The sequence below is a fragment of the Denticeps clupeoides genome, chromosome 8, assembly GCF_900700375.1.
Source record: "Denticeps clupeoides chromosome 8, fDenClu1.1, whole genome shotgun sequence".
NCBI classification, from domain to species: Eukaryota; Metazoa; Chordata; class Actinopteri; order Clupeiformes; family Denticipitidae; genus Denticeps; species Denticeps clupeoides.
The window spans coordinates 11,271,423-11,287,928 of NC_041714.1; the positions used below are offsets into that span (position 1 = coordinate 11,271,423).

General features: G+C 45.7%; 2 protein-coding genes across 2 annotated transcripts in view; both read left to right on the plus strand.

Annotated features, from left to right (window-relative positions):
- Positions 1–4,347, plus strand: part of sertad2b (SERTA domain containing 2b) — a 19,876-nt gene extending 15,529 nt beyond the window's left edge. The window contains exon 2 of the mRNA XM_028990175.1: positions 287–4,347. Coding sequence (XP_028846008.1) covers positions 291–1,487 — 1,197 coding nt within the window. The 5' untranslated portion in view covers positions 287–290 and the 3' untranslated portion in view covers positions 1,488–4,347. The remainder of the gene's footprint in view (positions 1–286) is intronic.
- A 5,586-nt stretch (positions 4,348–9,933) lies between these two features.
- On the plus strand, positions 9,934–13,385 carry lgalslb (lectin, galactoside-binding-like b). The gene is made up of 5 exons (XM_028989479.1): positions 9,934–10,080; positions 10,275–10,358; positions 10,435–10,523; positions 10,989–11,175; positions 11,831–13,385. Exons 1-5 carry the CDS (start codon positions 10,048–10,050, stop codon positions 11,972–11,974), a joined length of 537 nt encoding a protein of 178 aa, XP_028845312.1. The 5' UTR covers positions 9,934–10,047; the 3' UTR covers positions 11,975–13,385.
- Positions 13,386–16,506: the final 3,121 nt, after the last annotated feature.

Consider the following 16,506-nt stretch of genomic DNA (forward strand, 5'->3'; position numbering starts at 1 on the left):
CCCCATCTACTAAATATCTGGCTGTTGCTGGAACAGCGTTTTATTGGTTTTTTTTTTGTTTTGCGGGATTAATGTTTCTGTGATTTGTTTAGGAATATTTTATTTTTTTTTTTTTTTTTGCACTCTTTACTTTTGTCCCCCCCCCCCCCCCCCTGAAAAGATCTGCATTTGATGCACGTTTTCCCGGCACCGAGGCTGTTGTGCTGAGAGGTTAAAAAAGTGTCATCAGATGTAAGTACCCAGTGTAAGTGGCGCTGACCAGGTTCCCCTTTCTCCCTCCCTGCAGATATATGTTGGGTAAAGGTACGAAGCGGAAGCTGGACGAGGATGAAGACGGGCTGGAAGGCAAAGCGCCGGCGCCGGCCACGGGGACGGGCTCGCCGCCCGACGGCCTGAGCAAAGTGTCCTACACCCTGCAGAGGCAGACCATCTTCAACATCTCCCTGATGAAGCTGTACAGCCAGCGGGCGCTGAGCGAGCCCAGCCTGGAGCGGCGCGTGCTCATCAACAACATGCTGCGCCGCATCCAGGAGGAGCTGAAGCAGGAGGGCAACCTGCGGCCGCTCTTCCTGCCGCCGCCGTCGCCGCCGGCCGACCACTCGGTGGACGAGGGCTTCCGCGAGGCGCAGCCGGCCTTCGGGGTGCTGTCCGTGGTGTCGCAGCCGCTGGCGCCCGGCCCCGCCGGCCCCGCCTCCCCTCAGGCCTGCCTCACGCCCGCCTCTCTGCTGGAAGAGGACGCCAGCGCCTTTTGCACTTCTCCCTTGCTTGCTCCTCCCTCCTCCTCCTCCTCCTCCTCGTCCCCGTCGGCTTTGTCTCCCGCCGCTCCGCTTCAGGGCAGCCCGTCCAGGCTGGCAGCGGCCCCTGGCCCCAGAGACAGCTTCTCCTCGGCGCTGGACGAGATCGAGGAGCTGTGCCCGTCAGTGGGGTCAACGGCAGCAGCCGGTCTCTCTACCTCCCCCTCTTCGTCCTCCTCCTCCTCCTCCCCTCTGCCCACTCTGTCCGTGGGCCTCTCTTTGCCTGCGTTGGGCCCCGCCCTCCCTGTGGAGGGCTGCTCAGACACTTCTGGCTCTAAAGACTGCACCAAAGCTTGCAGCCATAAGCCAGATGGCCTGGGCTTGCTGACGGACAGCCCCGCCACTGTCACCGTGGCAACCGAGCCTCGTTTGATGGACACGCTTCCTCCCAGCGGGCTGGACATGACTTCCTCCCCTTCGTCCTGCTCTTCCTCTTCCTCGGGCTTCCTCACCGACCTGGCCCTGGACGACATCCTGTTTGCTGACATTGACACCTCCATGTATGACTTCGATACGTGCACCCCCACCTCAGGGGCCGGGGCCACCAAACTGTCGCCCGTGGTGACGGCGGACGACCTCCTCAAGACACTTTCACCGTACAGCAGTGGAGCGCCCACGGTCACCCCTAGCCAGCCTTTTAAAATGGACCTGACCGAACTGGACCACATCATGGAGGTTCTGGTGGGGTCGTGACTTCAGAGAAGTGTTTTACTGAGCGACGCGAAACAAAGACAACAAATCAAATCAAAGAAATTTTAAAAGAGAATCGCTTTTACTCCATTGTTCTGTTTTTTTATTTGTACAGTCTTTTTCTAAACGAGACAGGGCGGTTGTAATGATTGACGGTGATGTCACCCAATGCTACTATACAACACTGTGCATGCACTGCGCTCGCCTTTCCAAAAACAGAACACGAAAAAGATGAAAACGAGGAGCACACTTTGCTCCTCACAGATTTGAGTGCCTTCATCATGAAATGAAATGACCTGTTTTAAGTAAATCGCTGTTGTATTTTTCTTCCTCTCCATCCCTTGTCATCGAAGTCACTGAAAAAAATTGACAAGCACCTGTTAGAGGAAGAACGGTCCCTGTCCACCTCGCCTCCATTTTCTGGTTCTCTTGTACGTTGTTTTCTTTGCTTCTTTCCTTTTTTTTAAAGCACAACGTTTTTTCTCAGACTGAACTGTGTTATGTGTGTGATATTTATGTAGTCACTATTTTAGGGAGCAGAGATACTTTCAAGATGATTTTTTTTTTTTAATTTGCTGTTGTCATCCCATCAGACCCCTTTCGCCCCTGCGTCTTCATGCCTAGACCCGTGCTGTCTGACCGTGCAGGGGAGTTTACATGAGTCCAGGCACTGCGCTGTGGTAGGCCAGCACATTTCAGATGTTCCACCGATGCACCTGAAAGCAGCTTGTTTACATCCCGCCCAGCAGTGAGTGTGCCCTATGAACGCACCCCCATTTCTGCAAAACCCGAACGTGCGGACGCAGTGCCTAGCGAAGGTCAAATCCAGGCCGATGCATTTCCAAATAATTGTACTCTGATTAGGATAAAACTAGCCATATGTTTTAACAAGGAATTGTCTTGTCAGTCATGCAAAACACAGCACTGCACACATCTCGCTGTCATAGCCAGTTTATTATCAGTCACAGCGGCCACACTCTGCTTGTTATTGCTCTCCTATGGTACAATAAACCATATTACAACTTGTACTTGTGCAATACAGCATTGGGGGAGTTTCTCTTTGTGGTTTTGGAGGGTGTCTGTAGTTCTGTCCTGGACCTTTAGCCGGTTTAGCAGTTATGCATAGTGGCACTGTGGCTTATATCAGGATGAACACTGTTTTGGTGGTACAAGGATGGGGAGATTTTATAAATAATTAAATAAAAATACATGCACATGCTACGGAGGGGCTGATGGCTGCAGGTTTCCTTTTTCCACCTTTAGCCACTATTTGAATGCACTGGGAAGCTGAGCAGCCAGTCAGGCTCTCTAGAATTCCCCGCGAACCACTGACGACGGTGGAAATTGGTGCTCTGTGTTGACTCGTTGCATGTGCAGTCCAGAGAAGCAACTGAAGCTAACAGAAACATTTCAAGGGACCATTTTTCATATCTGCCATGGAGGGTTTGCCAGGACAGCGGCCTCCGGTGCACCAGCTAGCAACATGAACTCCAGTTACCATACTGAAAGTCTGCCGCGCCCAGTTTTTACAACAGTGTTGCATATTTACAACAGTCAATTTGGGGACTTGTTTGTTCTTTTTAATCTGTGCATGTGCGATTTTTTTTTTTTTTTTTTTTTTTTTTTTTAATCCTCATCCTCAGACTGCCTTAGATTCCTCAGATTCTTTTAAGGAGGTGGTTTGAACGTATGCAACTTCCCCTAAAAGCCGCATTCGCAGCACATTCGGAAGCCTTGGGAGGTTGACCCTTTAAAATGGCGCGTTAATCAGCTTCTCTTAGTCGTGTTAAAATCACGGGGTAAGGCTGGGTTACTGTCTGAGCCCCGAGGCGTCTCTCTCTGGTGAATAACCTAGTTACACAGGTAAACTCTGAATTCACCATCAGTAGAAAGAGGGTAGAGAGCAGAGCGGACAATACTATTCATTCATACAAAATATAATTATTCGTTTTTATTACTTTACTTTCCTGGATTTGGAGTGATTGTTTCTTTGTTTTACGTTATTTATTATTTCTGTCCTGTGTAAATATATTTATTTTGATGTGAAGCTAACATCCAGATTGTAATGTGTACAGAATGTATGGTAGGAATGTACTCTGCTTAATAGGAATGTATTATGCATATTGAATTGGGGTGGAAGCCATTCTTTGTTTTTGAATTTATTTGTTTGTTTTTGAATTTTATTATTATTATTATTATTATTATTTGGGGTGGTATCTTTAAGGTCTGCTTACCCGACCCCTATTTAAATATGAGTATTTAATGTCATTTGCGTATTTCTTTTTGTGTGCAAGGGAATGATTTGTGCAGCAATACTTTATTCTCTTAATCTTTTGAGGTTCAGACTCCAAAGCCTAACTAAGGAGAGTTTATGGTCGACCCTCAATGCCAAAATGTGTGTGTACAAAGAAGGAAGGTTCGAATGCTGAAACACTGTTCATTATACATGACAACTTCACTTTGTCCAGTCCATGGTTAATTTCACACTTTTAAGTGAGGGAAGAAAAAATACGGTAAAGTGGTTTGGGAGAGTGACCACTGGATGAGTGTGTGTTTGTGTGCGTTGTGTGTGTGTGTGTGTGTGTGTATGTGTGTGAGAGAGAGAGAACAGAGCTGGGGATAAAACTCAACTTTTGCTTATAAAAGGAAAGGCTGTATTTTTCACAGACCGTGGAGTTGTGCCTTTTTCTATGCAATGTTACCACATATTCACCCAAGAAACGGATAAAACCATCAACTGATGATCACTGTATTTGCATCAAAGTGTGGACTGTAGAATATATATTACAGTGGACTGGTGGATTTGAAACAGTCTTACTTTTGTAGTTTTATATTATACAATAAACATTTAAAAACATATTGACATGTGGTCCTGTCATTTTAAATCTAGCTAGCTGGCCAGCTGTATACTTTACATATGAAATGAATTGTCAACATAACGTGACTCAAATGTAACTTACATGAGGCAGGTGAGGCCATTCAAGACTATATACAGAAAATTATTTGATGAGATCTGGGCTGACTCTTTGTTAGCAAAGTATGTATGATTTATTGATTATATATAATTTGCAACCTTTTCTGCACTTGCACCCGCAACTACGTCCTATTCTTAGCTGTTTACAAGTAAACGTACGGACGTGAGACTTATCTGGCTTTTGCTCCGAGTGGGAGCACATTACTTTTCCCCTCCAGTCCCTTGTTCTCTCCCTGTTCCCAGCTACGTTAGGCCGCCATTGTCCCACACCTCTGACTCGCGGTCTGCCGGCCAGTGTCTATTCCCGGCGCCGGGGCCTCGCAGCTGTGTGGGTCTGGGACGCTTTTAGCCGGCTGTGACCGCATGCTGCCGCGAGGCAGCGGGGCAGGGGGAGGCAATGCCCAGCGAGTGGCCCAGTCGGAGAGAACGTCTCCGACAGCACCGTGGTTATTGCGAGAGGATGAGTAACCGGCTGCATGGCGTACAAGCTCTGCCCACTTTTGATGACTCTTATTCTTTTATTGTTTAAAATATTTTTCAAAGAGCACACCTTCACAGTCAACATAAAACACAAAGAGGAAATGCAAAATGATTCATTGCATCAATTCACAGGTCTTCCATGTATTAAATATGTAGGATTAATGTAAAAATTACGTAATAAATTGTCTGGTATGAAGCCATGGAAACCTCTCTGTAACTTCCCTTTTCCGGTTTTGGTACACAGTGGCAGTCCTGAATTATACACTGCGGGTGTTTTCATGGGCCTTGCAGTTCCATGCAGTATGTGAGCAGAACAGCATTTGCAGTTAATAATTATATGCTGAATATGCACAGTTCATGATAATACAGAGTACATTTCTCATCGGTGTATATTGGTGCTGTGAATTTCCACTGTTAGTGCTGAAACTAAAAACATAAAATGTGGCTGCTTCTGCAATCATCACATCACTCGTTTATTAAATGCAAAGGGCAAGGGCCAATAAAGTAAAACCCCCACTGACAAACAGGAGACGTGGGAGGATAATCGGGATAATCGCACCCGGAGTCGATCCACACTGAACTGTAAAAAGCGCCAGACCCCGAGGAACGAGCGAGAGAGAGAGACACGCAGAACTGCTGAGCTGCTACATTTTTAATTGGATTCCGTTCACTCCGGAGAAGGCATGAAGTACAGCCTTCCTGATTCTGTGGCACATGAGACAGTGGGAGAGAGAGAGAGAGAGAGAGAGAGGAAGGGGGGCAGATATTGCAGCAGGCGTTCACTCGACTACTCCCCCTTCCTCTCCCGTCGGGTTGGCTTTGTGCAGAAATCTGAATGATCCTCCTCTCCCACCCCCACCCAGCAAATGAACTGGGACACGCCCACTTTCCACCAACCGGGCCATGTAACATGTTTATGTAACAGCCCTACTGGCTCACTGCTGCCCCCGCTGGGTGGAATGCCCCCCCGCACTAAAGTGGCAGCCCGACAGCAGGCTGGCTTTCTGACTCTCTGCATCACTGTACATGTCGCAGCTTTCCGTTCCATCCAGGGATGAAGTGTACACATTAAAACCGGCCGGAGAGTTGGTGATGCAGCAACTCACATGGGCCAGAATTTTAGAGACGCCGCAAAAAAAAAAAAAAAAACAAGGACTTACCACTCAACATCACACCAATTAATATCACACAAACGAGAGCTCTAGCTCTCGCTACTTACCTTTAGCTGGCAGAAGTGGAAGCTATTAGCCAGCCAGCTAGTAATCAATATATACTATTAAAATACCACATAGCAACCAAATTTTATTCATTTAACCGTTTCTTCATGTATTTGCTCTGGAGAGTTTAGCTAGAACATTAGTAGTTAGCGGGTAGCACATGGTCAACACAACGAATGTACCGTAATGTAGAAAATGAAAACCCTCTCGTGGTATTACTCACCAACGTGAGTCGTGTGGTATTCTTCTCCACACTGCAGCAGATACACCATTTCGAAGGGTTATGAGAGAACTACTGTAACTTAGAATAGGCTGTGTTCATTTGAGGAGATGCAAAAATACCCAAACTTCGCATCGAAGGGGCCATTTTTCCATTCTTAAAAGAATGCATTGCCAGCATAATAATTTTTCTCGTGTTCCCCGTTGCTTTAGTGGCAGTTCAATGGCACTTGAACGGCATGAACTCCACAAGATTGTGGATTGTACTTTTCCAAATTCCTAAAAAGTGCTGTAATAAGCCTGCCATGTCACGGGTGCCTTCTGGGTCTACAGGAGGGAACTAATCATCCTCCCAGCCATATTTTTTAATTATTTTTGCAACCCAGGGGTTTCTATGGACAACGTTCATGTGAAGCAATGATTGACAGCTCTCACACCCTTCACCCCCCTCCCTGTCAACACGTCACATGTCTGCATTCTCAACACATTACACCCACTACAGCACGTCATTTCAGGCCGCCTGATTGGCATCCTCGTGTATGCTCCGTGTTATATGGCTGCACAGAGTCCCCATCCAGCTTTTCCAAAAAAAATAAAGATAACGAGTTCACAGTGCCTGAATATCAGAGGAAACGTTTCCTATATTCCCAACCCTTTTCCATCATGCCGCAACATGCAAGCACCACTCACACTAGTGACCTCAAAATATTAGGTGACCTTGGCTGGAATACGGATAAGAGAAGAAATCAGGAAATTAGCTGCAGCTTCGGGTTTGATCCAAATTTGCTTTTAATATCTTATAGCAAATTATTATCCGTGAGCTGTAGGTGGAATTGCAGTGCACACAGCAACAGCCGTATTTGTTTACAGGTCGCATACAGTGTTGCTGGTGTGTGTGTGTGTGTGTGTGTGTGTGTGTGTGTGTGTGTGTGTGTGTGTGTGTGTGTGAGCGAGCAAGCGTAGAAGGGAATGGCCCCGAGCGTGAAGCCAGGGCAGGAAGTCAGAGGCAGACCGCACGCACGCTGCTGCAGCATGGAAGCAGTGGCCGTGAGGAAGTGCGTGGGACAATAACGTTCTCGGCCAGATACGCGCACACAAAACACACACAGACGGCAAAACAGCAAGGACTGGCCATGGGACGCTTGCCGAAAACCTGTCATTTGCCCCTAAGAAACTGGAAAGGGAAACGAGTGCATTTTTCAACGATGAATTCAATTCTCAGGCGAGAAGGACGGAGGCAGGACAGGTCTGGGTGGGAGAAGGCGGCCCGAATCCTTCCAGAAGAGCAGCAACCTGGAAACATCCCCAGCACGTTCTCCCAGTGGAACATATTGCGGGCTGACCGTTGGTGCCAGTTGGGAGGGCTGGGCGCTGGCGCCGCGTGGAGCAGGTGGGCCAGAACGGGCGCGGTGAGCGGCAGCGGGTCTGTCTGTCCGGCTTTCCGCCTGAACAGGTGAGGAGAATGGAGCAGTGGGAGAGGAGCACACTTCAGCTGCAGCATTAACCTAATTACACGCTGGCCCCGCTAAATAAACACTTATTAAATTTGCATGCCCAAATACACTTATGACCATGCGGACGGAGCTCAGCTCTGGGCCAGAGATTGCTTCACTCAGATCATTCTTCCACTGCCCTAAAATGTGTTGCCATGCTCTCTGCTTGTTTTCTTTGGTGGACTCAAAGGAAAGTTTTAGGTTTTTTTTTTTTATTTATGTATTTAGTTAGAGTGCTTGGGTGCTGCGCAAAATTAATGGTGGGCTGGCATTTGAAAAATCTGCACAGGCATCAACAAAACACATTTCAGAGGATGTTCCAGCTCCCATGTTATGGGGACCTTCAGCGACGGGGTAACATTTCAACTGCTGGGCTCAACATACAGTGGAAATCAAAGGCCGAAAACGTCACATAAAAGCCTTTATTCAAGTCTCATGATATGTTAGCCCTTCACTAAACTATGCCAGTGCAGTGGCATCACAGAGAAACACAGAGATATAGTATTTGTACCGTGTTGTGTTGAATCTGTGGACTATTTAAAAAAAACTTCCAGCAACCAAGGATTAATAACAAAGGATTAATTATCATTAATGGACAAGGTACTAACATCCTCAATAATAATCACTCAATTCAGTAGCCTGGGTGCAAGGCAGAGTCTCGCCCTTGGCAGGAGTGCCAGCCCACCATATATGATAAGAAAAATAATAGCAAGAACTACACCTACAGGAAAGAGGGGAGACATGAAAGTGAAAGTTATTGTCATTGTGAGACACTGCAGCACAGCCCAAATGTGTCCTCTGCTTTTAACCATCACCCTTGCAGTGGGCAGCCATGAAAGGCACCCGGGTAGCACTGTGTGGGGAATGTACCTTGCTAGGTGGCACCTCAGTGAAGGCTCGGGATTCAAACCGGCAACCTTCCGGTTACGGGTCCGATTCCTAACCGATTCCCTAGGCCACCACAGCCTCTCATAAAATGAATTGTTAAATTAGGCCCACTGTATATGGTATACTGCACTGTATATGGTATACTGCACTGTATATGGTATACTGCACTGTATATGGTATTCTGCACTGTATATGGTATACTGCACTGTATATGGTATACTGCAGGATTTCACAGTCCAGATTACTTGTAGCAATTTCAAATAAGTGGTATACGGCACTCAAAAGGTGGAACGAAAGCGAGAGAAACATGTTAAGATGAACATAAATAAAGGGAGCAGGGTAACATGTCATGTCTTAGTTGTTTTTCATATAATTTTTAATTGTGTAAAAGACAAGCTTTTTTTTTTTTTTTAAACATTGATTTTATGCTAATGTATTTGACATTAAGATACGGTAAAAAGGGACAGGGGAACATGTGACCATTTACAAAGGTTCCTGCTACTTAACCCAGTAGCAGCAGGTGAGCTTTTGAAAGCAGTGCCTGCGATGCGCTCATGAATATTTGACGAGGGCATGTGTTTTCATACATCTTATTTTACAGTCCTGCCCAGCGAGGACTATCAACTGTCCAGAGCTCTTAAAGGTGTCCCGTCGTCCACGCCTTCACTGCGGACGTAACGTGCATGCCTATGCGCAAGGCAAACCGATAAATTGGCGTCGCCATAACGTCGCTCGTGTCGATTGCAAAGACGGAACGTCAAACGACGTTTGGCGTGCGACGTAAGGAGCACAGCGCCCTTGCAGTACCGCCGTCGGACGTGCGGGGGCGCAATTTAGAACAGCGCGCCGTGCGTTGCAGAGCAGAATGGCGCGCATGCGCTCTCTGGTGCCAGAACATGCGTGTTTTTGTGTTTCTTCTTACTATTCAGTAATCGCTAGTTGTTGTTGTTTTTTTTAAATATTCAACAATCTGCAAATTATTGCAAAAAATATATATATATATTTAGATTATTGGCTATTTCTTTTCTTTTTATTTTTTTTCCCCATTCTCTTAACAAAGTCCCTAAATCCACCTCTTAATAACCGTAATTGGGTGAAGGGGGGAAGGAGACGGGAAAATAAACCCACCCAGCAGATTAGGTTTACGAGCAGAGGCTGGATTAGCCCGCCGCCTCCGCCTGCATGTCGCGTATAATCCACGTCAGCAGATTCGCGGCCGAACCCGAACCAGCTGGCCGCGGGCCGCCAGGGCTCCGCAGGAACGACGGGCATCCTATGGTCTTCGCTCCAAGATGGCGGTGTCGGGCGCGGAGAAGGACGCGGCGGTGAGTGGCGAGTGAACGCCGTCGTGTCGCCACGGACGTCCGCCCTTATCTTGCGCCGGGTGACGTGCGCCGTGCGCGGGGTTTCTCGGCGTTGTCCGTGCACACAACAGCATGCATCTAAATCGCCGCCTTCCCTCTCTATCTCTCTTTCTCTCTCTGTTTTTTTATTTGTATTTTTCCGTCGTGCGATTAAGATGAACGAAGACGATCACCTCAACAATTCCCTGGGGAACCCTGGCCTGATCTCCCCCGATAAGGAGGACATCGCGAAGCTCCTGGTAGGTAGAGAGGAGGCCTTCTCCTCCTCCTCCTCCTCCTCCTCCTCCTCCTGACACCCTGTTTCGTGCCTCGCAGACGGTCCCGTTCAGCGGCCGCATTAGAGACGGGATGAGGCCGGGCAAGAAGATCATCGTCATGGGCATCGTCGATTCCGATCCCCGCAGGTACGTGGTCCTTCCGCCTTAATCCCGCCCGGAATTTACTTATCCTCTTAATTGTGCCGCAACGCCTCCATTCGTGCCAGGCTACGGTGCAGCTGATGGCCACAGTACATAGCGAGGTTACTACAGCACATCAGGACGAGGTTCTAGAGGAGACAGAGAGGGTTGTTTTCGTGATAACAGTCTGCTTGTCAGAATTGTGACGCTGCCGGCAGGAAGGAAGCAGCCCCCGTAATCAGAAGGTTGCCGGTTCGAATCCTGATCCGCCAAGGTGCCACTGAGCAAAGCACCGTCCCCACACACTGCTCCCCGGGCACCTGTCATGGCTGCCCACTGCTCACTCAGGGTGATGGGCTAAATGCAGAGGACACATTTCACTGTGTGCACCGTGTGCTGTGCTGCTGTGTATCACGTGTGACAATCACTTCACTTTACACTTTACATTGTCGTGTTTATCGATCCGTCCAGCTTCGACGTCAGCTTGACCTGCGGACGCGGCAAGGATGGCGAGGAGCCCAAGAACGACATCGCCCTGAAGCTCACCGCCCGATTCGCCGACCGCCAGTTCCTGAGGAGCGCGCGCGTGTCCGGGAAGTGGAGTGAGGAGGAGGCCGCCATCGCCTACTTCCCCTTCATCCAGGACCAGCCCTTCAGGGTAGGCTCCGGCACGGGGTCCCCTTCAAACAGTGGAAGTCAGCGGGGTTTTGCCGGGGGGGGGGGGGGTTGCATCGATTGCGTGCTGCAGGACACACGCGCCCTCCTTTTTCAGCCGGGGGGGGTGCGGTGGCTGGAAATACAATAGGCAATTGTTTAATTTTTATTGGAGTTTTGTCCAGGCTGCAGTGAAATGAGACGGTCAATTATCTGATATCTGTCTGTTTTCAGCAGAGCGACAGATTACAGCAGTTTTAACCGTGCCTGTTTATTTTACAAGGGCTGCAGCGAACTACTTCTTTTAATTTACATTTATATTTCATTTACATTTACAGCATTTATCAGACGCCCTTATCCAGAGCGACTTACAATCAGTAGTTACAGGGACAGTCCCCCCCTGGAGCAACTTAGGGTTAAGTGTCTTGCTCAGGGACACAATGGTAGTAAGTGGGATTTTTGAACCTTGGTCTTCTGGTTCATAGGCGAGTGTGTTACCCACTAGGCTACTACCACCCTTTAATGAGACGTTGACGTCTGTTGACTGTCTCAGAAATTGGCGCAGTGCAAGAGCGGTCCAGTCTCCGGCTCTTTGTGGAATAAAGACGGGACGCTGTTGTAATATTAAACTGAACCTTTCCCTTTCTGTGCTGTTCCAGATCGAGATCCACTGCGAGCACCAGCGCTTCCGGATATTCGTGGACGGTCACCAGCTGTTTGACTTTTATCACAAAGTGAAGTCTTTGCTTTCCATCGACGTGATCAGAATAGACGGGAGTCTACAGATCACCAAGCTGGGTTAGGACCTTTCTCAGCTGCCTGCGTCCCGCCCGTCCCATCCGTCCCGCACGCAGGCGCGAGCTCAGTCTTTCACCCGCCTGTCCCTCCGGAGGGACCTTCCTCTCATTTCACTTGAATGGTTGCAATGCCCAGCAGCGTGTCTCTTTGCTAGAACGGTCTTTCGCTTCGGTTCCTTTCGTTTTAATTTCTTTTTTAATCAGGGAGGTCGCGGTATAATATGCACTACGAGGCAGCGCGGTGACCGCACCGTGGGGGCTTTGCTGCACACTTGCTGCTTTTAGACTTAAGGTGCAAACTTCTATTGTTAAAACTGTAGTGATCGGAAATTGAAGAGAAGGAAATACTCAGGAATCTAGTATTGCAGATGCGTTTATTCCTCGTTCTCATTCTAATCAGGTGAAGGAAAGAAAAGCTCGTGGCGAATGCACAGCAATCAGTGTTAGCTGAGACCGGGTGCTAAATACAAGAAAAAGCGGTTTTGTATTGCGACTTCGTAGCAGCATTATTGTCTTATGTAAATAATTTTCTGTTCATTGCAACCATTCATGCACTCGCACCCTGTAATATGTCACCGATTCCGAAGTACGTAGTAAAGGACTGGTTGTTTAAGAGGCTTAGCGGGGAGGGCACTGCTTAGTTCAGAGTTCAACCCTTCGTTGCGTTTCTAGAATGCTGTTCGATTATGCAACAAGTGGATTTAGTCTCTCACGAGGTCTCAAAATTGAAGAGGTTTGCCCAGCCACGGCTGTTTAAAGTGATCACGAATAGACGACTGCAGTAGGTTGTAATTGGTGGGGTGATTTACATTCCTTTATCATTAGCACTATGTCATTGTGAAGTGTGTGGTTGAAATAGGGCTGAATAATTGTTTCTTGAATGTTCCGGAAGTGCTGTACTTGCTTCTGTTTTTCTTTATTACTGTAGCTCAGACGTGTAGGCGTGACATGGATATTTTGCACACGGCAGAACTAGAACTACGCCTGTACAGAAAATGTCTCTAATCACATTTAGCGCTCCAGTCTTGTAAATGTTTTTTAGATGTTTAAATTGTGTGTTACTGACCTGATGGTGTTAAATTCCTCTTCCTGGGTTTCAGCAGTTACTGTAAAGGCTCTCAATTTCATCTCATTGTACATAACGTGCAGCCTCGAGGTCTTTTATTGTCCATGTGCTGGTTCTGTCTCCGCTCCCATCAGAATTTTGCTCCTGTTATTGCTCTGTTTGAAATGATCAGTGTAATGACATTACTACTACTAGTAATAATAAGCCCCGATGGCCAGTTTCTGCTGTGGTGTGTATGTGCACCAGAATTGGTATACCTTGGCGACCTGCCCTGTGCTGGGGTGAGTTCTCCCAGGGAACACATCATGTCTTTTAAAAAAAAAAAAAAAAAAAAGTGAAGTGATTGTCACATGTGATGCACAGCACACGATGCACACAGTGAAATTTGTCCTCTGCATTTAACCCATCACCCTGAGTGAGCAGTGGGCAGCCATGACAGGCACCCGGGGAGAAGTGTATGGGGACGGTGCTTTGCTCAGTGGCACCTCGGCGGATCGGGATTCGAACCAGCAACCTTCTGATTACGGGGCTGCTTCCTTAACCGCTAGGCCACCAATGTCACCCCGTCTGGCGAGGCTTTTATTTCATTATTGGAGTCTCTGTCACTGACTCAGAACATCCAGATGTTATTTGTTGCTTCTTTTTTTTTTTTTTTTAACAATTAGACAGGCCAGTGTAAGAAATGCATGTACATATGCCTGATTTGTGCCATATACTGATGTATGGTGCCTTAGGAATCTGACCACAAATGCCAAACCTACTTGAAATATCAACTAAAACATGGGCTTCCTAAATTGGCATGGAAAAAGCTGTTAAGCAATAGAGAGAAAAAAATCAGAATATGAGTATTTGTTTGGGGTATTTTGACATTGTATTTGAAACCAGGCTGAGAAATCGTCCAGGGCAGAGGTCAGGAGGATGTCGAGGAGAGATAATGAAAGTATGTAAATAATGATGATCCAAGCAGCTAAGCACTCAACGGTTTGAAGAGGGCTTGGGAATAAAAAGCTAATTCTTTTAAACATAGAACTAGCCTGTTTTCTGGTAAAGGTGGATTTGTGATGATACACATACTGTGTTATTTACACATTGGCCATCTGTGGCCATAACTGTACCATATTACTTTTTCTTGTAACCCACTTTGGAAGATTAGTCCTAAATGCTTTCCAATTTGCAGATTTTATTGTTATTTTTTTCTTACATACCTTGCATGGACCAATAAGCTTTGTGTTATGGTATGTGATCTCTACCATTCGAATTCCTGAAGAAACGTCTTAAGATCTTTTGCGCATCTTTTGCATAATGGACTCACAGCGAGAAATCTTCCGTGTTGGAGCTGAATGTGCTTTTTTTTTCCCTCTTGATTGTAATTTTACGTTAGGTTTGCCTTTGGACTTTGGATGTACTTTTTTTTTTTTTTTTTTTTGAACAGGGTCAAACAGGAGGATCTCAGTTCTTATCCAGAATCTGAATGATTTCCCCCTTAAGTCTACAACACGCAGGCGACTGCATCATGCATAAGTGAAGTGCTCTAGGAAGTCAAATATAATCTTACATGGTTCCATGAAGAGGTCTGGGTTGTAGCTTTTTGATTTTCTCTTTTACGAACGGCAAAGCATGGTACGTGTGTTTGGTTATTTTTATCCTGTAGGGTAATAGATAATAGGTAATCTTAGTTCAGGATAGTGCCCCCACCCCTACAAAACTGTGTTTATAGTTGTGGCCTATAATGTAGTTTTAGGTTGTGCTTTTGTAAATGTAACATGTGATTGTACAATCATGTTTCATTTGAATTCATTTGGACAAAGGCTTACATTAGAGAAATCGTTCCCCAGCATTTTCATAATGAAAATGTGCCTGTTGAAATACGACGTATGGGATGTTTTGGAATCCAAGAGAGGTCATTTGAATACTTGATTGTAACCAAAATTTCACCAATTGACTTAAAAGTTCAACGCACTTTTTAAGGTACATGTAAGCTGAGAATACTGAATGGATGTAACATAATGTGTGTGATTTAAAGCACTTCTTATAATAAAAAAAGTGTAGAACCACATACATAATAAAATGTGTACACAAGGCGTTTGTCCCTATTTTTTTGCTGAGACGGTGCATTTTGACACAAGCTGCATTAAGGGATTATAACCAACAAACCACATTTACAAAGCTGCATCTGCCTCATTACATCTTTTGATTCTTTGTTGTATCTAGGTGCAATTCCTTTCTTAAAAATACCGATCTGCAGTCTAACAAACATATAATCCATCATTGTGCTAATGTCTCTTGAGAAATTTACACGATCAGCTAACACTGGAACAAGAGTCTCTCCCTGCTGCAGTCAAGGATCCTGCAGCTTAATTTTTCACATTTCTCTATTCTAGTGCTGTGTAATAATGAAGACACCAACTGAGTAATCCTTGTCACAAAAAGAAAAGTTCCAAATAGTTAAAGAACCTTCTGTTAGATGCCTCAGATCAGCCTTTATTATTATTAGCATGGCTTTGCGACATTATGTTTGACTACAGCGCCCCCTATCAATTAATTTTAGAAAATATTTTCTTAAAAATACAGGTGGTTGCAGCTGGTGCATTTATGCATTATGTATCGTTAATTTCTGAAATGCCAAATGCATTGTTGACAGAAAGGATTCTGTTCATGTTGCCTAAGTCCACTGAGCCAGTCAGAACATTTTGGCAGCACTCACCTGGAGATGCTAGATGTTTATTGATATGTCTACAGTTCATCAGTCTTATGGAAGATATTTGTTGGAGAAGTGTATATATTATTTACTGTCAGTTTACTTCCCAACACTTTTTCAAATCAATTCATTTAATTAAACTTCAGAGCAATTTTGGTGAGCAACCAGTGTTTTCAACTTAATTTGCATCCTCTTTCAGTTCTTTTGACCAGAAAGACACTTTTGTAAATTTGACATAAAAGGGCTAAAGAATGTTTGGAATTCTTTACTTTTGTGTTGTACGCCTATTGCCTCGCCACCCTTGTCTAGAATTCATTAGCTTCCTTCTCATGGAAGGACTTGGATTTGGACTGAATTTTAATGAATATAGTTCTAGTTTCAAATGCAAAACATGTTTTGTATTTAAATCAGCATATTTCAGCAGATGCTTTTGGATAATCAGACATTGTTTCAGCTACATAGCATGAGAAACAATTCAGAATGCGATCAAAACTTTGTATTTCACCACCTAGAATATGATGAGTCCCTATTGGATTTTTTATGGACACAAATACCAGTGACCTACTTTTATCCAATGATGTGTGATTAACAAATATTAATATTATAGGCTGCATCGCGTCGTTTAACGGTACTGCTAACTTAAAACCAGCAGCGTATGTAATCATGGGTATATAATACAATATATATTATATTATACTATATAAATTAATGTACGTAACAGTACATGCGCACACGGGACGAAGTAATCATTTCGTACATATGTAACAAAATTGT

Excerpts from the sequence above, each read along its gene's own strand:
- lgalslb (XM_028989479.1), top strand. The coding sequence starts at position 10,048 with ATGGCGGTGTCGGGCGCGGAGAAGGACGCGGCG. Across the intron at positions 10,081-10,274 it reads GCGCGGAGAAGGACGCGGCG|ATGAACGAAGACGATCACCT; the intron begins GTGAGTGGCGAG and ends CGTGCGATTAAG. Across the intron at positions 10,359-10,434 it reads AGGACATCGCGAAGCTCCTG|ACGGTCCCGTTCAGCGGCCG; the intron begins GTAGGTAGAGAG and ends CGTGCCTCGCAG.